This window comes from Lepidochelys kempii, chromosome 3, assembly GCF_965140285.1.
Source record: "Lepidochelys kempii isolate rLepKem1 chromosome 3, rLepKem1.hap1, whole genome shotgun sequence".
Classification (NCBI taxonomy): Eukaryota; Metazoa; Chordata; order Testudines; family Cheloniidae; genus Lepidochelys; species Lepidochelys kempii.
This window is the reverse complement of record NC_136382.1, coordinates 168,056,363-168,082,523: the sequence shown is the minus strand read 5'-3', so window position 1 is coordinate 168,082,523 and position 26,161 is coordinate 168,056,363. Positions and strand designations below refer to the sequence as shown.

Here is a 26,161-nt window from a genome sequence, read left to right as displayed (position 1 = left end):
ATGGGAGGGGGGCCAAAATGTTCTGCTTAGGGCCCCCAATGGGCTAGCACTGGCTCCAAGTCCTGACTTGCAGTCTGCTGACACAAATGCTGGAGCCCTTCCCCAGTGCTGTGATGTACTCCAGCTGGCTGCAAGGAGACACTCAGTCAGAGTGGGGATCCCTGTGCATGGCCTGAGGGGAATCTAGTACCAGCCTCCAGTGCAGGAAGGCTCAGGCTGGTAAATCCCCAGCTGGGGGGGCACAAACACTTCCCCCCGCATGCCCGGTGCTGCGCCTGGGCAGTGTTACTGCGGCCTGCGGTGCTGGGTCTCCCCAGGATCCTTGCTACTGGGGTGGACCGGCTGCAGGGGGTGCTCTGCAGTGCTGGCCACCTCCCTCTGAGTTCCTCTTGGCTGCAGCGCCCGCCCTTCATTCTCCAGTGCCGGAAGTAGCGGCCTGGCTGGGGGTAGAAGCCAGAGGCAGCAGTTGAACTGGAGGGTGAGTTTCTGCACAGGGGCCACCGGGCCCAAGCCGCCTAGCAGCCAGAGCTGCTGGCCGCTTGCAGAGCCAGCACAGACAGGGAACCTGCCTTAGCGCCACAGCGCCGCCAACTGGACTTTTATCTGCCCAGTCGGTGGTGCTGACAAGAGCTGCCAGGGTCCCTTTTCCATCGGGTGTTCCAGTCAAAAACCGGACACCTGGCAACCTTAGTTATAATTAGTAGCTGAAAGCTTGTGCTGTCACAGGGATGTAATTCGTAAAGTCATGTATGTAACAAAGCCAAAAATAGCTGAGCGGTGTTGATTGAACCTGGTGATATTCTGAACAAAAAGAGCTCTCAGCCATGCTTGTGACTGCTTCTATTGCTTCACACTGACTCAAGACATTCTAGGCTTCACAGTGAGAGACAGAGTGACAGTCTTAAGAAGTCTATATAGACTAGAGGTGGACCCAAAGCAAAATTCCTGTGTAGATCAAAACTCCCCTGAATCCTCCAGGAATTTGTATGGATTCAGATCTGAACTTTGTGGCTAGCTGTGTCTAGCAGTGGGACAAATCATACCCTCAGGTTTGAATACCCCATTGGATGCCAAGAAAATTTGTCTCCAGGTGAGAACTTTGCAACTCACATGCATTTCTAGTTAGAACTTAAGCAGTTTGTTAACTTGATTTACCTTTTGCAAGATTGTTGGGAAAGCAGAACACACGCCATATTTGAACATCACTTGCCAGTTGGCCAGGACTAATGGAATGCATGGCTAATAGCATCACTCACCCCTCTCCTCTTCATCTGCTTCATGAAGATTTGAGAATTTTAACTTACAGGCCTTTGTAACAATCCCGTCTGTGGCACCAAGATACACAGATGTCTCATATAGAAAGATATCCAATTCTCCAAAAGCTCCTCTGGCAATTGAGCTGATCTATCAGTCATATGGTCTCCTGTTTTCACTACATATTCTGTAACTGATATAAAGATTTGATAAGTTACCTGTTACAGGAACAACTTTGCTAGTACAAGTTAATGTAACCAAGAAGAGGAGAAAGGCTAAAAAATGATGGCCCTCCATTTAGAGGAGTAAAATTTAAAACATTTTGCCTTGGCCAACTCAGTAGACATTTCAGCCTTGTTAAACACATGCAAGTTAAATGATGTTTCTTTGTTCTAGGCTACCATTTACAGAGAAATGTTCACGGTAAAACTCTTACTAGTAAGCACTGAATTATTTTGATGTTTTACAGGTTTTAATTTCTCATTGAAACTACCAATCACAAGCTTTACTATAGACTATTATTAGAGGTGGATAAAGAATGCACCACAATGCAACCAGATAGTCAGTTATGGATGCATTAAAATGGTTATGACATTGCAGTGTGTGTTTATGCTGTACAGCATTTCCCAAAACAATAGGTAGAATAATGAGATTATAACAAAAGGCCAGCTTCTCATCTCAGTTACATCAGTATTAGCCTGTCCCTGAGATCAGAATCTGAACTGTTACTTTTTACAAAGTGCATCAGTATAACTTGCCATTTCTAATTTACTGAACCTTTACATGCTATTTTTATATCAAATTGCATAACCAAATAATTGCTAGCTTGTTTAGTTTAGTCATCTCTTCACAGGCAACTGCAAGTTACAATATGACAGTCTCGCTATATACAAGATGCTTCATTTTGCAAGGCTTTCATGAAGCCTATAATACTCATTTGCATAAAGTACGGTATGAGTGAGGTGTTGTTGTGAGGTTTCCCTACACCTATGGAATTCCTCTAAATTTACTACTTATTGATTATTGTGCTCTTTTGCAATTAGTCATTTGTAAAACAAATTCATTGTGGCTAGTGAGAGGTAAGGGACTGACTGTAGAGGAGACTGGAGTCCCCTATTTATCCATAGAACAAGCAGAGTGGAGGCAGTAGCTCTGGGAGATTCTCTTTGGGGTGGGGGATGTTGCTAAACAGTTTACATTGGGTTTGCCTGATTTTGGTGGGCCTGTCCCTCATACTGCAAATTTGTTTGCTACTGAGTGTATGAATTAATCTCTCTGTGCCTCAGTCTTCCCAATGGTAAAATTACCCACTTCACAGGTGGGCTGCGGTCTTCATTAAAAAAAATCACATGGTTTGAGCTCCTCCAATGGAAGATACTAGGATACTGCCAAGCATTAATTTTCTCCCAACCAGTTCACCCATTCCAGGTTCATTTAAAGTCAATATTTAGCCAGTTAGTCTAACTTATTTTTGACAAGCTCGTATCAACATCAAATCATAGTTTTATAGCAATTTGCAAACATAACACTAAATATTTATTTCTGTTATTAAGAAATGTGCTCTCCACACTTCACCCCCTAAATAATGGTTAGTTAAAAAGTGAGCAGCTCTCACCAATACTCTAGTCTCTTTCCCCTTCTTAGAATAATATACATAAATAATAAAAATCCTATATTTAGATAATTGCTGGAAAAACAACTTTAAAGGAATCGAGAGAAATTAAGCTGTCACTCTGCCAGCAACCAGATCCACATTTGAAAGAGGAGGATATTTGCACCTGTGCGGAACTTAAATAACATCAGCAGAACTCTGTGCAAGGTGCAAAGGTCTACTAATGCTGATCTGATTGAAGGATTGGGACCAGAGGCCTGATCCAAAGTCCACGGAAGTCAACAGAAGGACTCCCATTGACTTCAGTGGGGTTTGGTAGGCCCACATCAGATGTTTAGCACACAATACATTTTTAAATGGTTACCAAAACAAAGGTAGTTAATAATCAACACATGCCTATACCCTGAGTTAGTTATAAAGTTCTGTAGAACAAGTTGCAGCTTGCTCATGCATTAAATAAAGAATGTAGCCTGAAAAGCAGCAGTAGTAATTTGCATGTTTCAGCCTCATCTATGCCCTGTGCAATCCCTCTGTCATCACTTTATGGGTGAAAGACTAGTTTTTGTTTCTCTGCTAATTTTGACACTGGTAAGGTTTGTATTAAAGCAGCCATTGCTAACAGGTATTTCTGGAAAGAGTTGGGTTAGATCTTTGCCACTGGCATTGGTTAATCTGTAATCTCTTTCAGTTACACAGGACTAGACAGACCTTGATAGTAGAGGAAGTTTGCTTCCTTTTGGAGTAAAAGGTCTAGAAATGGGATGGGATCCATAAAAATCTGACTACAAATATGAGCTGCATCTTTACATACATATCATGCCAACTTGCCATGACCAAAACATGCTTACAGTATGCAACCAGCAACAGATGAGGCTAGAAAAGTCAGCTGAAGAGATTTGAGAGAGAGAGAGAGAGAGAGAGAGAGAGTTGTGAAAGGTTCAGAGTATCCACTCTTCCTCCTATGAGCAGCCTTATCTGACTACAGAAACCAGGGCAACGTAAGTTGTTTTGCCAGTACAGCATACATCGCACTTTGGCTTGCCTTGACTCCTCCCACATCTCAGTTCACACTTACCTCTTCTGAGTTTGCAGACCTATCTGTGTTGAAAGTTGGAATGGCAGGCTCCCCAGGGGGATGGGCACACACAGGATTTTGAGGAAGGTTGTGTTGCAATCTGCCTCACTTTGTAAAATGCAAGCCATGAGAGCACATATCCTTAAGTGACAGCTTTTCGGAGTCTTAGCAAAACTTGTAGTTGCAATTGCACATTGTCATGTGGATAGAGCATAGAGATTATATATCAAAACACCAAAAGGGTTTTTAAGATGGTTCAAACTGTCCTTGCTTCTTTTAATTCTGGAATGTCTGAACTCACTGCACACAGTATGCTGTAGGATAAGGAAAATGCAAACTGGTCATGAGCGACACTGCCATGTCTATTTATGAATGAACATGTATGTGATAGTCCAGCAATTTAAAAGGAAAAATCTGAAATTATGTTTATACTATTTCTTATAGTAAAGCATTTACAAACAGAACTTTATAATTCCTAGGAGTTTTATTTCTTCAGGGTTATGTCACAGAATATGCCAAAAAACACAACATTTGCAATAAATGTAAATTACAGGACGCCTCCTATTTTCATGCTTGACAGTCATATGAACAGACACAAAACTTTTGGACAGGGTATGTGCATTAAAGACGTGCTAGAAATGGTCATACCTCAAATATCACAGTTATGTGTCATTGACATGACTGATGTATTAAAACTTCATAAGAGACTTATCAAAGCTCTGTTACTATTGTTAACAGTGGCTAAAAAAAGAATCCTGATGGCCTGGATGAATCTAGCAAGACCACAAGGGACACGATGGCTCAATCTGATCAGAGTAAATCTCATAACACAGAAAGTCTTAGCAAGAGCACGAACAAAAATCAGGCCATTTTGAAATGAAATGAGGAAACAAAAACAAAATAAATGATTGCAAAATAAACAGACTTACTTGACAATACACAGCAGTAGTGCCACCTTGACTTTCTCCTCACCGATAAAATAGGCATATTCTTGTCTTTTTTTTTTTTTTTTTAAATAGAAAGCTTGGCAAACAAGACTTTCTGTTCATGGAAGCGAAAGAGAATAGGAAAGGTTTTTAAACCAAATCTTTCCATCTATTCATACTCCGAATTCTCAAGTGTAACCCTTCTGCCAGTCAGAGTTGGCAGCAACAAGGGCTGGGTTCAGTATCTAGGGGTTCCTTTTCAATAACACAATGCAAAACCGACTCAAGCCCCCACCCAGTGACCTTGGACAATTACATACCACCACCTCTGGGCGCCTCTAAGAGGCGATACTTCCTTTCTCACAAGCACAGAGTCTGAGTGTAGCAAAAGCCTTTTAATAAAGGAGGGAAACAATGCGGCATTATGTTGGGGAAACACCACAAACAGGATTCATAAAACCAACAATGAGCAACAGAAGACCCACCCCCAAGTAGATTGGGCCATGTCCTTTTCCCTTTGGTTCTTGAGTCCAGCAACCCAAAAAAGTCACCCCACCCACAGTTTCTGCCCTTGGTCAGTGCAGCCCCAGAGTTCAGAAGTCCATCTGCAGAGTTTACCTCCCAGCCTGGGTGGAAGTGGGGGAGGTTTGGGTGGCACCTCACAGGCTCTGCTGCTCAGGTCAACAGCCAATTGCCATGCTTCTCCCTGGGGTTCTGCTACAGTCTTCACCATCAGCCACCCCTCTCCACTAGCCATTCTGGCTAGCCGCTCACCAATATGTTTTCATCACCCCAACACAGCTCTCAGTGATTTCAGCTCTACAGCATATAACAAGACTCCGAATGGAGTCAAAATTAGCTCTGTCATTCTACAGTGGCGAGAAGAGTCAAAGCAGGGTCAATACCTACACAACCAAGTACAAATACCTGTCCCCAACCTCTCTCAATTCATTGGAGTTTGGAACCCATGTCCCTTGCCTAGCGAGTGCCGTGTACTTGAGGGTGAGTCCCTCAGTCATAAAATGCCAAGAACAGTTCTACTGTCCTTGATTCACATAACCAGGATAACACCACTTTATTACTCCTGCCCCAATAACAAAGAGACTGGGGATCCCACAGCAGCCAAAGTGACCATTTGGGCAAGCAGTTCCATTGTGCTAGGCAGGGTGGGTGTGCCCATGCAAATGAGATCAACCCCTGAAGTCCTCTTCCACAGCTCACCATCAGATGTCAGGGGAGAGCTCATTCTGACTCTGCTTACACAAGATTTTGGCTAATAGTAGTAAAAGATGTTAAATCAGAGTGACACAAAATTCAGGCTAATGATGACTACAGAAAACACCATACAAAATGAATTGCCTAGACTTAAGGGATAGTGGTGCATATTAATGCTTTAATCCAGTTGCTGGTGATAAAACATGCTCTGGACTGTCCAAGAATCTTTTCAGGAAAGGTACGGAGTAAAATTAACAATATCACTGTACTACACTTGCCTAGCACACTAAAACTATGGGCATGATCCTGATCTTATTAAAAAAAAATCAATGGGAGTTTTGCCATTGTCTTCAGTGGGGCTAATATTCTACCCCATGTGATGTTTTTGAATTGCAGGAGCTGTCAAAATAGAAATGTTGCCCAAGTTAATATTTTATACCATGGTTCTGAGTTTATCACACATACACTGGGAAATTGTTCCAATAGTTAATTGCCCACACAGTTAAAAATTTACACTTTTGAATCCTGCTAAGACCTTGGCTTCTAATATTCGGGCAAACACATGCATACCAATAGCAACGTCTCTTGGAAAATATTTTCTGCTCTGTGTAGGCAAATGATCAGTACAAGGCAGAGATCACTGAAACCCAATATCCTTGATATTTTTAGAAGGGTTTGGCACCACTGGAATTTAGTGATGATTAAAATACCTGAGTGGCCTAAGAATCAGATTTGGAAATAACTAGGCTCCCTGAATTCACAGCTGACTCAGCTTTTCTTCCTTCAAGGACAGATAATTGGCATACACACTGATTTTTAGGTGTAGATATTTTGGATGAAATCTTAAAAGCAGAGGTCCCAATTCTGGGCTGCATCCCAGAGCCAGAAACTCTCCCCTCATTAGGCAATCCCCCCAACGAAAGGGGGATTCCCGAGAGACAAAGAGATAGCAAAACACCATTGCCAGTGTAGGGCTGTGACCAGGGGCAGAACAACAACATCGGTGAATGGCTAGAGTGCAGGCAACTCTCTTGGGCACTGCAGCAGCCAGGGTGTAAATGAGAGCAGTCCCTGATACCAGCCAGGTTTAAAATGCAATTAGTTGACAATACTGAATACAATTTGACCCAGTCTACACTGAGTGGTTGGTTATGGTCAGTGTCATGTCAGCTAACTCAACTCTTCGCAATCACATTCAAACAATATACAGTGTTCTACTGAAAACAAGCCCACAAAGATTAAGTACCCCAAGGCAACACAGATGAGTTAGTAGCACAGCAGGGATCAGAACACAGTTGATGCTAGCACAATGGTCGGTCTACCAGGGGTTCTCAAACATTTTCATATTGTGTGGACAACTTAATAGAGAGCCTGTCTCAGAGACCATGTCACCTCCCATTCACAAAAGAGCCCTGTGGCGACTTCAGCAATTGTTTATACTGAACAATAGTAATACTAGGAAATTAATAGTCATTTAGCTGTCTTTAATGCAATAAATATTTGTCCTTTTACAAAGAAAGGAATCACACTTTTGTTCTTCATTTCAACTCCTCTTCTCATCAGTTCTCTTGCTCTCTCTCCCTCTCCTCCCCTTATTCTTTTGCTGTCTGGTCCCTTTTTCCTCCTCTACCCTTGGACATACTACTTGATTCCCTCTTCCCCTGGGGATACTGCCCCTGGACAGCAGCCTCATTCTCTTCCCTCAAGGTCATGCCTCTCCTCTTGTAAAGCAGTAACCCCTGGCAGAAGCAGATAAATTGGCTTCTCCTCATTTCCAGCTGCTTTACAAGCCACCAGGCTCTTCTTTGAATTGAAGAAACTGGAGCACCATGTGTCCAGCCTTCTTTGAGCAGACCAACCAATAAGTGCTCCATGGGCTACAGACCACAGTTGCGGAACTGCTGAGCTTGCATATAGAGGTGGAACCCTACTGCCAATCTTTGAAGGTATCTTCAAATGAATGCACAGAGTTACTAAAAGCTAGCATTAGTGCAATACAAAGACAGACAAAAAGTGTCAACTGGGGGTGCCAGTAAAATCCTATAGCACCCATTGTTCTAGTTTTCACATTTTATGGCACCAAAATCTTTGTTTCCTTGTCCCATGATTTTGTGTGATAAGGCATTGGATTAGGATTCAAGAGATCTAGGTTTGCTCCCAGCTCTGCCACAAAATGCCTGAGTGACCTTGGGCAAGTGACTTAATTTTGCTGTGCCTCAGGTCTCTATGCACCTGTGCTATTTCACAGGGGGATGTGCATAATCGAATAATGCTCAGACAGAGACAGAAAACACAAACATCAGTTTCTATTTTATTGAAAGGTTTAGACATTGTTCTCTCTGCAATATTACTGTTCAGAAAAACTTCAAATTAAATCTGACCTTTTCATTCTATTAAACCTGTTTGTCCCCATCCTTAGACCTCTTCCTCCTACTCAAAAGTTGGCTGGAGAAGTGTATTGTGATCCTTCCTATCCATGCTTAATGTTAATTGAATGTTTGTGAAAATCCTGCAGGCTTCCCACGTCAAAGGTCATGCAAATTAATAAAGTCATGTTTTATGTTGTCATCATGCATTATAAGGGTGAACAGTATGAACTATTAACTGAAAAGAGTTCTCAGACTGAAAACTTTCTGCACAAAGATCTAGTATTAACGGATATGTAAGTTGAGCTCAATCTGCCAGCGACTTCATTATGTCGGAAACAGGAGCCGAAACGCATGGGGTCAAATTTTCAATGAATACCTCAATCTGGCTTAGTTTCATGTATACAATCGTCTGCATGCATTCAGTTCTGTGCACAGTCATATTCCTATGCAAGTGCAAGGACAGGCCAACAGAACTTTAACACAAAATTGGAGATCACATTTGAACATCTGCCCCCCTCCCCCTGTGTTTTTTGGGGCTGGCCTGGTGCTGGAGAAGTCTGACTGCTGATACCTAAGGTGTAAATATGACGCTGTGGACATTATTCACTTAAAACCATGTTCAAAAACATTTACCATCTTAGGAATTCTAACAATATAGATTAAAAACCCAGACACTTCTGCAATAAAAGTATACGCAAAAAGAAAAGGAGTACTTGTGGCACCTTAAAGACTAACCAATTTATTTGAGCATAAGCTTTCGTGAGCTACAGCTCACTTCATCAGATGCATACTGTGGAAAGTGTAGAAGATCTTTTTATATACACACAAAGCATGAAAAAATACCTCTTCCCACCCCACTCTCCTGCTGGTAATAGCTTATCTAAAGTGATCACTCTCCTTACAATGTGTATGATAATCAAGTTGGGCCATTTCCAGCACAAATCCAGGTTCTCTCACCCTGCGGCCTCCTACACACAAACTCACTCTCCTGCTGGTAATAGCCCATCCAAAGTGACCACTCTCCTTACAATGTGATCATACACATTGTAAGGAGAGTGGTCAGTTTGGATGAGCTATTACCAGCAGGAGAGTGAGTTTGTGGGGGTGGGGGTGGGGTGAGAAAACCTGGATTTGTGCTGGAAATGGCCCACCTTGATTATCATGCACATTGTAAGGAGAGTGGTCAGTTTGGATGAGCTATTACCAGCAGGAGAGTGAGTTTGTGTGTGTGGTTTTTGGAGGGGGGTGAGGGGGTGAGAGAACCTGGATTTGTGCAGGAAATGGCCCACCTTGATTATCATGCACATTGTGAAGAGAGTTGTCACTTTGGATGGGCTTTTACCAGCAGGAGAGTGAGTTTGTGTGTAGGGGAGTGGAGGGTGAGAAAACCTGGATTTGTGCTGGAAATGGCCCAACTTGATGATCGCTTTAGATAAGCTATTACCAGCAGGAGAGTGGGGTGGGAGGAGGTATTGTTTCATGGTCTCTGTGTATATAATGTCTTCTGCAGTTTCCACGGTATGCATCCGATGAAGTGAGCTGTAGCTCATGAAAGCTTCTGCTCAAATAAATTGGTTAGTCTCTAAGGTGCCACAAGTACTCCTTTTCTTTTTGCTTATACAGACTAACACGGCTGTTACTCTGAAACCAATAAAAGTATGTATACATTTGTTCATTCTTCAAATCAAGATGATACTGATGAAGGGCATTCTGCCTCTCATACTCTGTCTTCTTACAAGGTCTCTCTCCATAGTTTGGTTTTCAGCAAAATGCTCTTGGTAAACCAGAGGATGCAGGCTCAGTCCTAGGCCTGATGTTTGTTTTCTACTTGTTGAGAATATGTTTTCCATTCGCTGGAACAAGGAAATCTGAATCACTAACTCTGGTTTCTATTCCTGGCTATCACTGACCCAGAGATCAACTTGGCCAGCAAGTATTTACTGCAGGTACTGGGACGTTGGCCATCAAATTGTCCTGAGTCAAGTCACTGCCTAGCGTTGGGATTTCATTAGTTGATAACTAATATTAACACTGGGATAACATACTCAAATGGAATTTTCATGCCGAGTCACCAGCAACCTACTTTGAGTCCTCTTCCCCTTCCCCACAACCCTTCCAAGTCACGGCTGCAACCCAATCCACTTTAAGCATTGACATCAGGCAAGTATCTTAACCTGTCTGGTTGGTTCCTCAGTTTCCCCAGACACCCCTACATCAGATCAGTACTTGCCTGCTGGATAAGGTGAGTCCTTAAAAGTTTCTCAGGTCATTGGGTGAAAGATGCAATAGAAGTGCAAAATTTGTATTGATCCAATTTTCTTTAACTAATGAGGCAGCCACCCTATAATAGCCTTCTGTACCCCATATATTAAAATAATCACACTATTATTCTCAATTGGGTAAGATTCTACATTCTTTGCAATGCAGTAAGGATTGCGAACACAGTATCATAGTTCAACATATCTGATTCTTGTGTCCTGCATGCCTGGTTTGGAACTGAAGTGGCTTGGAAGCTTTAATATTTCATAGTGGTATAAATGAGGCATTCCTGGTCCCCTACTGTTAGGATATAGATATTCAGGCCTGTCGGTAAAGGCCTGTACTCGAAGAATTTAGGTGTATTCTTACCACTTGGCTAGTTATAGAGGTATAAAAGAAAGAATCAAAATCACTGTCTGCCGGTGTAAGGTCCTTCTCTTACTGTCACAGTCTGAGGCCCTATTCTTAGGCTAAGGCCTTTGGATAAGCAGCAGAGGCAGCCATAAGCTGGGAAGCGACGGGTCACATCCTCACATTCCAAACTAGTCACATTGAAATAAGGTGCTATTGGGCTGTTAGGAATACAATCCTGTCCTGATAGTGCCTATCACCTCCAGAGAAAGGGAAGTGCCTAGAAGATGTAAAAGGAAACTTAGTTTGATAGCATCCTGTCTGGCAAGAACTCACTTATCAATAGCTGGGATGTGAAATCCTCACTTCTGTATTGTTTTGTCATTATAGCTCCCACTTTGCTATTAGAAAAGGAGGACTTGTGGCACCTTAGAGACTAACCAATTTATTAGAGCATGAGCTTTCGTGAGCTACAGCTCACTTCCTCAGATGCATATCGTGGAAACTGCAGCAGGCTTTATATATACACAGAGAATATGAAACAATACCTATTCCCACCCCACTGTCCTGCTGGTAATAGCTTATCTAAAGTGATTTCCAGCACAAATCCAGGTTTTCTCACCCTCCACCCCCCCACACAAATTCACTCTCCTGCTGGTGATAGCCCATCCAAAGTGACAACTCTTTACACAATGTGCATGACAATCAAGCTGGGCTATTTCCTGCATAAATCCAGGTTCTCACATCCCCCCCACCCCCATACACACACAAACTCACTCTCCTGCTGGTAATAGCTCATCCAAACTGACCACTCTTCAAGTTAAAATCCAAGTTAAACCAGAACATCTGGGGGGGGGGGGGGGGGGGGGTAGGAAAAAACAAGAGGAAACAGGCTACCTTGCATAATGACTTAGCCACTCCAAGTCTCTATTTAAGCCTAAATTAATAGTATCCAATTTGCAAATGAATTCCAATTCAGCAGTTTCTCGCTGGAGTCTGGATTTGAAGTTTTTTTGTTTTAAGATAGCGACCTTCATGTCTGTGATCGCGTGACCAGAGAGATTGAAGTGTTCTCCGACTGGTTTATAAATGTTATAATTCTTGACATCTGATTTGTGTCCATTTATTCTTTTACGTAGAGACTGTCCAGTTTGACCAATGTACATGGCAGAGGGGCATTGCTGGCACATGATGGCATATATCACATTGGTGGATGTGCAGGTGAACGAGCCTCTGATAGTGTGGCTGATGTTATTAGGCCCTGTGATGGTGTCCCCTGAATAGATATGTGGGCACAGTTGGCAACGGGCTTTGTTGCAAGGATAAGTTCCTGGGTTAGTGGTTCTGTTGTGTGGTATGTGGTTGTTGGTGAGTATTTGCTTCAGGTTGCGGGGCTGTCTGTAGGCAAGGACTGGCCTGTCTCCCAAGATTTGTGAGAGTGTTGGGTCATCCTTTAGGATAGGTTGTAGATCCTTAATAATGCGTTGGAGGGGTTTTAGTTGGGGGCTGAAGGTGAACGCCACTAGCCGTCACCTTCAGCCCCCAACTAAAACCCCTCCAACGCATTATTAAGGATCTACAACCTATCCTAAAGGATGACCCAACACTCTCACAAATCTTGGGAGACAGGCCAGTCCTTGCCTACAGACAGCCCCGCAACCTGAAGCAAATACTCACCAACAACCACATACCACACAACAGAACCACTAACCCAGGAACTTATCCTTGCAACAAAGCCCGTTGCCAACTGTGCCCACATATCTATTCAGGGGACACCATCACAGGGCCTGATAACATCAGCCACACTATCAGAGGCTCGTTCACCTGCACATCCACCAATGTGATATATGCCATCATGTGCCAGCAATGCCCCTCTGCCATGTACATTGGTCAAACTGGACAGTCTCTACGTAAAAGAATAAATGGACACAAATCAGATGTCAAGAATTATAACATTCATAAACCAGTCGGAGAACACTTCAATCTCTCTGGTCACGCGATCACAGACATGAAGGTCGCTATCTTAAAACAAAAAAACTTCAAATCCAGACTCCAGCGAGAAACTGCTGAATTGGAATTCATTTGCAAATTGGATACTATTAATTTAGGCTTAAATAGAGACTTGGAGTGGCTAAGTCATTATGCAAGGTAGCCTGTTTCCTCTTGTTTTTTCCTACCCCCCCCCCCCAGATGTTCTGGTTTAACTTGGATTTTAACTTGAAGAGTGGTCAGTTTGGATGAGCTATTACCAGCAGGAGAGTGAGTTTGTGTGTGTATGGGGGTGGGGGGGATGTGAGAACCTGGATTTATGCAGGAAATAGCCCAGCTTGATTGTCATGCACATTGTGTAAAGAGTTGTCACTTTGGATGGGCTATCACCAGCAGGAGAGTGAATTTGTGTGGGGGGGTGGAGGGTGAGAAAACCTGGATTTGTGCTGGAAATCACTTTAGATAAGCTATTACCAGCAGGACAGTGGGGTGGGAATAGGTATTGTTTCATATTCTCTGTGTATATATAAAGCCTGCTGCAGTTTCCACGATATGCATCTGAGGAAGTGAGCTGTAGCTCACGAAAGCTCATGCTCTAATAAATTGGTTAGTCTCTAAGGTGCCACAAGTCCTCCTTTTCTTTTTGCGAATACAGACTAACACGGCTGTTACTCTGAAACCTGTCACTTTGCTATTGTTTGTCTGTATAATCTCTGTCTGGTTCTGCGATTGTTCCTGTCTGCTGTACAATTAATTTTGCTGGGTGTAAACTAATTAAGGTAGTGGGACATAATTGGTTACATAATCATGTTACAATATGTTAGGATTGGTTAGTTAAATTTCAGGAAAATGATTAGTTAAGGTATAGCAAAGCAGAACTCAAGTTTTGCTATATAGTCTGCAGTCAATCAGGAAGTGGGTGGGTGTGTCGGTGGGGGAAATGGGAACAGGGAATGGGGGTGGGGAAATTGGAATCATGTTTGGCTAAGGGCAGGAATGGGAACAAGGGCACAGGTGTAAGGCTCTGTAGTGTCAGAGCTGGGAAGGGGGAAACTAAGGAAGGAAACTGGAATCATGCTTGCTGGAAGTTCACCCCAATAAACATCGAATTGTTTGCACCTTTGGACTTCGGGTATTGTTGCTCTCTGTTCATGCGAGAAGGACCAGGGAAGTAAGTGGGTGAAGGAATAAGTCCCCTAACACCTACATTTAGCATAAATTATGTACATGTTTTCGAATAATGTTACAGTGAAACAGAAGTCAAGCTTAGAAATCTATCACAGAGTTTGCCATCAAGGTGCTGACACAAGGCAGGCACACAATTTATATCATTTATTCTCCACACAGGGAAAATTTAACTTTTACTTGGACATTTGATTCCTGTCAAGTTCCTCTGCCTCAGTCTAAGCTATTGGACAGTCTGCTAGCCCTGGCTAATGTATCTTTCAGCTCCTGCTCTCCACTACAACTAGCTCCTTCTCTCCACCTTTAAGGCCTACTATACACTAGGATAATTTCCTATTGCCCAAAACAGGGATATGTAATTGGTGCAATTGAACCAGTGCTCAACTTGGTTAAACGGCCAAGACAAACTATGTTCTGCATGGTTTCAGAAAAATATGATGAACGCTTTGAGGGTAAAGTGGAAGCAAGCCTCTTAAAGGCCAAAGAAATCTAGGTCACCCTTTGTTCCCTCTAGTCTCAATACCTGTTAGATCACATTTATTAGACAGATCATTTTCCTAGCCATAATTACTTCTGCTATGGAGTCAACCGGAATTCTTTCCAAAAGGTGGAGACTGAGTTCCTCCTTAATGAGCCAATCATCACAACATATTTCTAATGCTCCCACTGTAGTGTCTGTTCTCCTCAGCCCAGCTAACATATTCCCCCTAATGCATATCTCACACAATGCTCTTCACTAAAGGCTTCTTGGGCAAAAGGTCCAACAGCTCTTAACTGGAGTGGACAGAAGACTAATATCTCCACCCAGCTTTTTTAATTTGACTCCAGTAACAGTTTCTGCTCTTCTCAAAAGGCCATGGCTAAGTGGCTGTCTGGTTGTATCCATGTGTGATGGGGTGTCCACCTGACAGGACTGGAAGGGGTTAAGGTGGCCAGGCTGGCCAATTAATTCCCTAGGCCGCACCTGGGAGAGCCAGGGAGCTAGGAACTGATTGATTAGGAACAGGCTCACCAAGGCTGGATCTGGCAGAGCCTTTATAAACCCAGGTAACAAGCTGCAGATAGGGGTTGCTGCTGGGACAGGGCAGTCACTCCCTTTGAAGAGGGAGTGGGTTGGCAGCTGATATTTCTAGAGAAGGGGGAGACTAGGAAGAGTAGGAAGCAGTCCAGGGAAGGAGCAATGCGGGCTGAGAGGGTAGAGCCCAGAACTGTTGAGCAGAGGGCCCCTGGACTGAAACCCAGAGTAGAGGGCAGGCCCAGGTTCCTCTATTGGCCACTGATGAAGTGGCACCATCAGGGCAGCACAGGAGAAGGCTGCCTGGGACTGTTTGTACAGAAGGAATTTGAGTAACCCTGAAAGGGGAAAAGATGGATGATGACCCAGCCAGAGGGCCAAGTCACGAAGAGGAGGTTGCGGTTCCTGGAGAGAGGCAGGTCTGCAGGGTGAGAGGAAGATGGGAGAGGCACCACCTGAAGATGACACCCCAACTGGCAGAGCTAATCCCCAGGATGGCTATCAGGAGGCACTACTGCAGCCAATCATAATCACAGTTGAAACCCAGAAAGTCTGTCATGCCAAGACAGTATTCACCGCATTGCCAACTGCTGTGATTTTGTCACAAATCTTACAATATTTGGTCTTTTACTTAAAGCTACAGCTCCTGGATTCAAATGATTTTCATTTAAAAAAGTTTCTCGCCCCCACGTTTGGAAAGGTAGGTTGGAAATGTGAAGACGAAGGCCAGAAAGAAAATATATTTGTAAGAAGTTATTTAAAAATCTCACGTTTAAGACCATCTAATGCTATCTGAATGGATAGGGGGTTGGCAATATTGGGATTTCCTCCTAGGCCTGATTTCAATAAGCCCCTAAAAACCACAGGAAGCAGTGATGGAAACAGCAGGAATTGGCCTTGAATCTCACAAGCTTCAGATCACAGCAGTAGCTATTTAAAGAATCTGTGCTCAGCCTTGTTGGTGGGAAGAGAAGAGGGGTTAGGTGAGAGCTCACATGAATTGGGGAAGGGATATTCTACTGTAGCTATGAAGTAACTTAAGGACTAAAAATCCTAATCAGCTGCTCAGCATTACCATCAGTGGGTGTCAGCTGTAAATAAGGAAAAATGTGAGGGGAGGGCACTAGGATCCAGGAGAAGCAGCAAGGTATGGAAAAGGGAGGGAGATGTCACTGGGAGCTCTCACCCTCTTAGTCTTGTCATCACAGAGAGAGGCTCAGTCTATTTATATTACAGGGCTGGTTCCCATTTAACACTTCCAAATGAGTTACCCCCTCCCTCCGACTCAGTCAGTTGTTCATTGGTGAGTCAGTAATTTAATAAACTTTGTGCGCACACAGTCACCATTTAACACACTACTTTCACAAGAGCAATGACAAGGCCTAGCTCAGGGCAGGATAATGTAGCCTCCAAATCTTAAATTTAAGGATTTAACCAAAAACTACAGAAGACAACTTGTTTAAATAAAATGCTATTTTAAAATTTGAGTCATTCTATCAGCATTTAACTCAAAGCAGCAGAAAGGTAATAAAAACAGTGTCAGAAACACCCTTCTAATAATTATTTGTATTACTACTGCACTTAGGAGCCCAGTCACGGACCAAGATCCCACTGTGCTAGGTGCTGTACAAACACTGCCAGCCCCAAAGAGCTTACAATACTTTGCACTTAATAGCACCTGAGACACTCCAAGTGCTTTACAATGAATTCAGCCTCACAAAACCACTGCGAGGAGAAGTAGTATTCTCATTTTACAAATTGCAAAACTGAGGTTCACATTAGTTAAATGTCTTGCTTAATGTCGGAAAGCATGACAGAGAGCTGAGAACAAAACACAGATCCTCTGACTCCCGGTCCTATGTTTTAACCACTATGACATCCTGCCCCTCTGATGAATGAAAAATGGATTCTTACATGATGGTGTGCTGACAATAGAAACACAGATACGTCTCTCTCTGAGGCTCTGTTTGTCAGGTTGAGGTGTCCAATTGCTGGTCTTGGAATGCTCTCTCTTTTGCTGTCTCTCACCTTCCCATTAGACTAGTCCAAATCTTAAGAACATATAAGCGCAAACTTTGACAACTTACATTAATAGGAATATACTAGTCAGGGAATGTTATGTACTTCGGTTACTGGAAACAGAGCATGATCATGTCAACCTTTCCTGTGTCCATGACAGCAAATGCAGGCAGAGGGGGGTCGTTCTAGAAGTGTGCAGTAGAAGAAAAGGGACAGCGTAGGAACGAGAACACATTGCAGTAACTCCATGGAGAGTCTGAACGAATAAGTAACAACCAACAGTTGAATTAAAGTAGCCTGTTACGGAACATCTGTGATAAGATGGCAATTTACTCAGATTTATTGTTTGAAACCAATGAACATTTTTTATTTATTTTACCTCTTGAACAGGTCTGAAAGACTTTCATGTTAGTCACTGGAGCTGGGCTGGTTAGTTCTGACAGGTCACTTAAGTCACGTGTTTTTCCCCACTCGCTGATTTGACTAACAGACTTGGGCTAATGGGTCTCATGCTAGTGCTCTAGCTGTACAGACAGCACTCTGAAGTTGCAGCTTGGGCTAGAGCTTGGACTCTGAAGCTAGGGAGCAGGGTGGGCTCCCTTAGCTTGAGTCTGTTGACTTGTGCTAGGAGGCTTGCTACCCTGTTGAAGGCCAATTGCAGCTGCAATACCCAGGCATGGGAATGCAATTTGAGGGTGCTATTTCAGCCTTAACAATGGTTTTGGTTGGTTTAAAGGTGACCTACAAGTAAGGGTACTGAAAAATCCAGCATAATTATATGCTGGATATCCCAAACAGTACTAGTAAGGAGGGATATGAAGCATAATGTGTAATGGGATTTAACCATTGAAGAATACAAAGGTTACATTTCAAGTCAATTTGCTGAACGCTCACTTTAGTGCTCATCTTTTGGGCATTCAGCATATAATTCTAGAACTGTTGCAATTTTTAGTAATCTATTCGTAGGTCTCCTTTAAGCTATAACTATATATACATAAAATCTAACTTGTGCTTATTTTCTTAACACACAATACTATTCACTCAAATCATATTAGTTCATTTGGGTACATACCTCCTTGGGTGAGGGTTCTAATTATAATGAAGTATCATATCATATCATAAGTATCATATCTAATTATAATGAAGTATCAAATATAATGGTATATTAAGACTTACAGAAATACAAGGGACTATTAAATTGACTAATTTATATGCCTTATGACAGTCTACATCTAAAAATCCTTATTCTTCACATGTGCACCTGTTGACTAATCAGTGTGAAAAACTCCTTCAGCATGTCAGAAAGAAATGCAGGTACTCGCACAGCAAACAGCCATTCTACACAAATCCATTTCTAGTTTTAGCTGGTTCTTTCCCCTATCTCCCCCACACAAGGACAAAAACAAAAGCCCCCCTTGAGTACGAAGTCTAAAACTAGCAACCTGCTCCCACCCCCCACCCCCAAAATTGTTTAACACTGAGCAGGTTTTAAGGTTTAAGGAGTACAGTAACTTCCGCCTGCTCTTCTTGTAACTTACAATGTAAGCAGATGTTGAAAATCCCTAGAATTGGTTGATCTGAGCAAGCAAAACCGAGTAACTTACTCACTGCTGGATGAGCTGCTGGCCTGTATTTTGCTGTCCTCGCTGCACTGACAATGCAGCATACATCTACCCAGGCTGAAAATGGCAATTGGCATCCTGTTTTCTTGTAACCATACTGCTCTCATCAGCATGGCATCAGACACGGATAGACAAATGAGAGGACTTGTCACCTGCCTTGACTACTGATTTGTTACATTCCCCTGTTCTGGCTCCCCGAAGCCACTTATGTGCCACATGGCACATTGGGAAGAATGCATGAGGCTAATCACGTACACACTCTTCCTGAAATACAGCATGGAGTGAAACTGCCATTCTGGGGCATTTACAACAAAACTGAGGTTAGACACACAATTTCACTTTCAGCCTCATTGCTTGGAGACAAAATCAGAGTGCTTGGAGGTAAGGGATTGTCCGATCAGATCAACAAGCTTGTCTTTGAGGGACATCAGCTTTTTTTGCTATGAACATAATTGGGTCAATGTTAGCATTGGGCGAGTTTCCCTAGCCTACCCTCAAGTTTAGTTTTATTGCGTGAAAAACATTTTGACAAACCAACTTTCCTGTCATTTATTAATTCCAAATTAAGAAAGATCACAGCCCCACTGTCACAATTTCCTTTCATGTCTTGTAAAGTTGCAGTCAATGCATTTTCATCCATATATTATGTCAATTTATAACAGGGTAAGAACCAATATTCATTCCCTAGAGTAGGAGCTGAATAGTTTAACCTTTTACCTTTTCTTTTGTTATTTTCACTATCAGGATGGTCACCCCCCCCCAAACCCTTCCTATTCCTGGAAGCACTGGAAATACCAGCTCCATGCATGGAGTGGATGCAGCAAGCCCCTAGTTCATCTCTCTGTTCCATAAATGAATTTAATATGGAGTCTCTAGCTATTAAAAAGGATGGTCTTGAGGTTAAGGCACTCGACTCGGACATCAGAGTTCAGTTCCCAACTCTGCCAGACTTCTCATGTGACCACAGCTGAGTCATTTCTTTCCAGAGATCAGTTCTCCATCTGTAAAATGGGTGGAATACTTCACCTCACAGGCATGTCCTGAGAATAAGTTAATGTTTGTGAGGAACTTGGATATTACAGTGAGGAGACCATGTACATACCTAGATATCACCTTTAAAGACACAGTACCATCTTTCCAGGCCATCTGCCCTCTGCCTCATTTCTCCACTCATTAGATATGTTCTTTCAATAACCAGGCTGATATTTATAATGTCCTGCTATGTGATGTACCACTCTGCACGTCAAGAAAATCCATTTCCTTTTCACCTAGGATATGTCTACACTACAGGAACAGCAATGGTACCATAGCAATGGTGCTGGCATAACCCCACAGTGTAGACACAGCCTACACCAACAGAAGGGGTTTTTGCTGTCAGCGTAGGACCACTACTCCCAGAATGGCAGTAGTTAAGACCTACCAGCATCTATACTGGGGGAAGGACAGCATAGCAACAGCAAGTGGGGGGGGGGCTTTTTCACACCTGAAGTGATATAGACATTGACTTAAAATGTTAAGCCTAGACCCGTTCTCAGCCTGTCAGCCACTCCCCCCTCCCCTACAAATGAACTACTAGTAGAATCCATAAGCAAAAGGGCAGATTTCCTAATTTCTATTTTGTTGTTGTTGGGAAGGTGGTATTTTATTTTGTGACACTCCTCCCATTTGTGTCTTGTATCCCCCTTAACTTCTTTCAAAACACTCAGGAATTAATTCTGAACAGCAATACGCAAAGGTGATGAAGCCCACCCATGCTTGCTTCCAATTTCTTTCTTTGAGAGTCACAAGTCAAGAGGCGGCAAAGTAGGCTATTGCCTAAGGAGGAAAAGAGGTAAGACCCCTACACATCATCATCCAGCTATGCTGAGCAGGTGAATGCTGAAAAACAGGACATTCTGTACATACAAAAAGCAAGGTGAGAGGCTCCAGCCAGCTTCTAGAGTGAAGCCCATCTGGACAGATATTGAAATAAAAAAACAACTGCATTCAAGCTCCTATTAGAGATGCCATGTTACAGCTACCAGATTAAAAAAAAACAAATTTAAATGAGTGAGGTTCACATACAGCATCTAGCTGATGGCACCTAAACACCAGAGTGACAGCCCTATTAGAAATTCACAAATCAATTCCTGCTCCCATGCATAGGAATTAAAGTGGCTGCGAAGTCCAAAAGAAGCTTCTCCCCAGCACCCTGGCAGGGTCCAACTTTCCTTTGGAGCACTAAGCAGGGATTTCCCAATAGGGATAGATTAGGTGTATGCCACATGATCTATTTTCTGAGGGTGCAAGCATTAGTGGATTTTAGTCCTTCCAGAGTCTTCAAGGTTTCACATTTCAAAGGAGGAATGAAAACTATTTGTGAGCAGGTGGTAAAATTAGACTTCTAGTAGTGCTATTTATGGCGAAATCCTTCAAGAAATCCCTGTTAAAATGACTAACATGGTCAAAGATCATACCGACTAGGCACCAGAGCTTTGGCTTTTAATAGTCCCCTACTTATAAACGTTAAACATTAAACAGATTTACAAATTAACCTTTCCTCTTTTAAAAAAATTAAAAGTAAATAAAGCCTGGCAAAGGCAGATAAAGATGAAACAAAAAAGCCATTTCTATCCTCCTGTTTGAGGAGGAAGAACCAATCATTTGTTCCCATCACTGAAACTTCACTTCCCCTTCAAAAGTAATTTCTCTGTTCTCCAGGTGGCATCTCTTCAGGACAAGTGAATACAGAGGCAAAAGAATGAGCAAAGACAGGTCTGTGTGCACATTAATTACAATGCTGTTGGCTGAAATGGTACCACAATATTCTTCAGCTTCACAAATACCAAAATTACTACTATAATCACACAGTATGATGTCCGGACAGTCTTGCCAACAGCTTCACATTACAAGACACCCACCTTATGTAACACTGTTTTGTTTGGTATTGAACTGTCCAGGCTGTTAGCAGGTGGCCTGAGAGCCCAAACACGAGAACGTATGCTCCTCAGGAAATGGCAGAGTTGATATGGTAGGTTACCAAGAAAGGTTCTATCCACACAACTCAGTCTCCCCTACTGAGTAATTTCATAAAGCGCTGCTGCCATTGGTTCTGGAGAACATACAGCTGGGGGAACAAATTGTAGACTTAGTATAAAAAAATGGAACTCCAGACTTAACCCAAGTTGTACCTATTTACACCAGGACTGAAGCTGTCTACACGACCAATGGGTGCGATTCCCAGCTTGTGTAGACATATTTGCAGGGATAGGTGCAGCGCGAGTAGAAATAGCAGTGTAGCCACAGTAATGCTAAGCCATCCTGAGTACACACCCATGGTGTTCAGGAGGGTTTGTACTCGGTATGGTTAAACCATGCTACCATGGCTACACTACTATTTACTCTCATGCTAGCTCTTATCAAGTTAGCGTGAATGTATGTATACAAGATGGGAATCACAACCTTATAGAGCTTGTACCGTGGACATAGCCACAGTGTGGTTCACATGACTAGTTTAAGTTCAACAATAATGGCATTAAGAACAGAGGAGGAAATTGGTGGGACCACCAAAGAGTTTAAATATCTCCAAAAGACATTGTATCCAAGCAAAGTGAGATGCCTGTAGTCTAGCCCCCTAAAAATTAACAGCACTTTTGGTGACTAAAAACGCGAGTATGCTGTTCTTTGCTGCTGCTGTTGTTGCTGCGAAGGTGGCTGTCCTTGCTGTTGTTGAAGGCGAACCTGTTGGGAGTAGGGATCCTCAAGAGATTTAACAAAAATGGTGGTTTTGGGCCCCGTCTTCCAAACAATACCATTTAAGTCTTTTACAGAGGACTCTACTGTGATGTTATGGGTGCCAAGAATCACCAAGTTCAACAAAAACTGAGTGCTGAAATAATCGTTGTGTGGTTCCACCCTCTGCTCCATCTCATTGGTCATGTTGTCAATGGGGATCTGGGAATACACGAAGGGTCAGAGTGTCATTCTAGACAACCTGTTAAAGGGAATGTTCAGATCCTGACAAGCTACTGCTCATTCTGTATAGTACGATACAGAAAGACAAGCGAGAACTCTGTTCTCACTTTTCCCAAATCAACTGAGGCCTGATTTTGAGCCAGGCCTCACCCATCCTCTGCTGATGGGTGCAAACTGCATCCACCAATAGAGGCAACGTAGCTGACATCAGTTATTTTCAAGCAGCTCTAAATCTTAAATTAGTATCTAAGTAGGATAAACATTACAGTTCTAAAACCACTAGGAAGAATGGTCTACTTTTCAGTTGGCTTTTCACTGAATATTACAAATTGCCTAGCTTGCACACGTCGAAGCTTGTACACGTCAGAAGTGTGGATCTTTGATGAACTATTCACCTGAATTTAACATAACTGTATTTAACTATTCATTTAGGGCAGACTGTATTCCTATTGTCAGTTACTGTAGGCAACAGGAAATCTCAATGCCTAACACAAAGGCATTTCAAATGTTTGTGTGGCTAGTTGTTAGAGAATTAGCTACTCTTGCCTTTCTCCTCAGGTGACCTGGCTACATTCAGAAGGGAATGAAGTTCCACGATATGAAGCAAATTCCCCCAACAGTTAGAATGAGGAGTTTCTGCTCCAGAGAGCCCCACATAAGGCCAGTGTCAGTTTGCAGCAGGTATGGACTGAGGAACTCAGACAGCAATGCATGAGGAAGCTAGCACATTCCTTATCTGCACTATGCCTCGCTCTAACCAATGCTATAAGTCTTCCTTTCAAGAGCACTAAAACTAGTATAGAAATACAAACGAGAAATGTGCATTCACATTTAGTACAAGAAATGCTGAGAATGAAGGGGAAACATGATGAAAGGATGCTTGCTACCAACAGAAGTGATACAAGACTATGTTCTGCTCTTGACAGCTATTCGTCAGTAAAGCCATAGGGCACATTATGGCTCTATACTACCCATACCTTGTAGTCCTGTCCAGACTTGCTCTGCAGTGTTGAGGATACGTTTAGACAGACTGACTGAATTTTGCGGAAGAGACCTGGTTTGGAGCCATGCTGAACCACTCCCTCCACCTTTAAGGCTAACTGTTGATTGTTTTGTACTGCAATGGGCTCCGCAGGGTTCCGTGGAGATGGTGACAGAGCGAGCTGAAACATAGGAAGTCAGGAGTGGAGATTACGGACTTTGAGAGATTCAAAAATGAGTTCTTCTCAGGAGAAACGTGCAATTCATAGGTAGAAGGGAACAGCTCCCTGTAAACTGGAAGGGGGAAGCAGCAGATGAAAATATAGAACTAGAAAGGGAGAGAGAAGAGTCTCCTAAAGCATGAGAATTAATAAAGGGCCTTGGGAACACCAGACATGTTCTTTGCACCTGTAGCATCAGGTACACATCTGTGAAAGGAACTCCTTAAACAGCCTTCTAAATACCCACAACTAAAGAACAGATTAAAAGTCTGAGTCTATTTTGCTTCATAGTTCCTAAAAGGTCCAACTGTCAAGATTGGGCATTTCCCTCCCCTAGTGGAAAAGCGCATCCTCCAAGCTCCAAGTCGCCCCTCCATTTCCCTCCTCAGTGGCTCCACATCATGCCTGGCTGTTCTAGTCCTGCCAGCTGAGGAAGGAGGCAACGCTGTCCAGTCTAAGGCTGTAAACATCACTTATGAATCAGCAAGGAAGGTTGCTACAGAGTGACAGTAGGTGTTCCCTCAGGAGTTGAGCATTGCCAGGCCTTCCTTGTCCAAGACTGAGGAAAGTTGGTGAGAGTTTTTATCTTCAAGGCTCTACAATTACAAAGTTTAATTCTATTGCTTGTTAAGAGCCTTTAAGGTTAGGACTCAGATAATCTCATATACACACATACATTTAAATTATTCCAAATAGACCTAGGCTCAAGTGCTATTTGCACAACAAAGAGGCCTGAAATTTTGTGCCTGAAGCAGATTGATAACTCACATGTTGGTTTTAATGCACTTTGCAATAGCATTGCAAAATCCTGCCTCCTTCAGGCAACAGACGGAAGTGGCCAAGAGCTACAAAATATCACAGTACTAACTTGACAAAAGCCCACTTATCTCAAACACACACACCATGTTATAGAAATTCAGAACAATTAGTGAGATGGGAAATTACAATATAAACCCTCCTCACAACAGTCCACAAAGCAAAGAAAGTTGCAAGAGGCTGGCTACCAGTGTTTCATTTGAATGTGTTACACATGGATGGTGGGTAACATTTTCAAAAGAAAATAAGGGAAGTGATTTAGGCTGCAAATGCCACATTTTTAAAGGTATTTAGGCAAAGAAATACCTTTAAATATCTGCCCCTTCCACACTAAGTCTCACTGAGACTTGGTGCCTAAAGGTCTAAATCATTCTTGAAAAGTAGGATTTGGACTTGCTCCTAAGACACTTACATTCTTTTGAAAATTTTGTCTCAAGTCTTATTAACTTGCAATTATTAACTACTGTACATAACCAAATCAAAGGAATGTGTTATAAAATCATTTTAAAAATAACTATGGAAAAACACTTACTGATCCTGTTTGATAGCTAAATAATTAAACCATAACTCAGCTGGTTATATTCCTCCTCCCACAATACCACACATTTCATTCTTTTAAACTGAAGCTGGTTGAGTCACAATGGAAAACCATTAGAATTCAGTAATTTCTAGTGTTTTAATTATGTGACTTAAATAGTCTGGAAGAATTTTTTTTTTTTAAATCTGCTTTTAGAAAACGCCGTCAAATCCCCCAAATTTGCTTCCAGGTTGAGACACTACATTTTGATTAGGAGGAGCTACTATAGACAGGCAGCTTCCTTACTCTAGAATGATGAACACTAGAGCTATATCTTTTTCTTTTTTAGGACGATTGTTATATTTCCCCATAAGATTCTTATGCATGAACTGTAATCTAAATCCAATCTGTGCACTGCTTACCTTAATACTTGTAGACTGCAATTTCTGAAAAAAATACCTTTGAAACGAAAGGGGAACTTTCAGCAAGGCGATGACTGCATTGCACAGGCAAGCTGTGTGCTGTAAACAGAGACAAGGCAAATGAGATGAAATTATTTTTATAGCAATATGAAAAAGCATGTACTTCAAGCACTAATACTGCAGTCATTTCACAGGCCTTGTCTAAGCTGCCACTCGGTATTGTAGTTGTAAGAACACTTGATAGAGATCTTGTAGGTGTTTTTGCTCTCCTTACAATGTTTATGATAATCAAGGTGGGCCATTTCCAGCACAAATCCAGGGTTTAACAAGAACGTCTGGGGCGGGGGTAGGAAAAAACA

General features: G+C 42.5%; 1 protein-coding gene across 6 annotated transcripts in view; it reads right to left on the bottom strand.

Annotated features, from left to right (window-relative positions):
- Positions 1-26,161, bottom strand: part of INTS7 (integrator complex subunit 7) — a 69,023-nt gene that overhangs the window by 12,069 nt on the left and 30,793 nt on the right. For 2 of the 6 annotated variants that reach the window (XM_073338956.2, XM_073338960.1), the window contains 3 exons: positions 25,803-25,901; positions 23,823-24,008; positions 21,352-22,824 (listed from right to left, as the gene is read on the bottom strand). In XM_073338956.2, the coding sequence (XP_073195057.1) occupies positions 22,531-22,824; positions 23,823-24,008; positions 25,803-25,901 (579 nt within the window). In that variant the 3' untranslated portion in view covers positions 21,352-22,530. Of the gene's footprint in view, positions 1-1,304; positions 1,448-13,704; positions 19,932-21,351; positions 22,825-23,822; positions 24,121-25,802; positions 25,902-26,161 lie in introns of those variants that run through there. The other 4 variants (XR_012158241.2, XR_012158240.2, XM_073338958.2 and 1 more) reach the window with 4 other exon arrangements.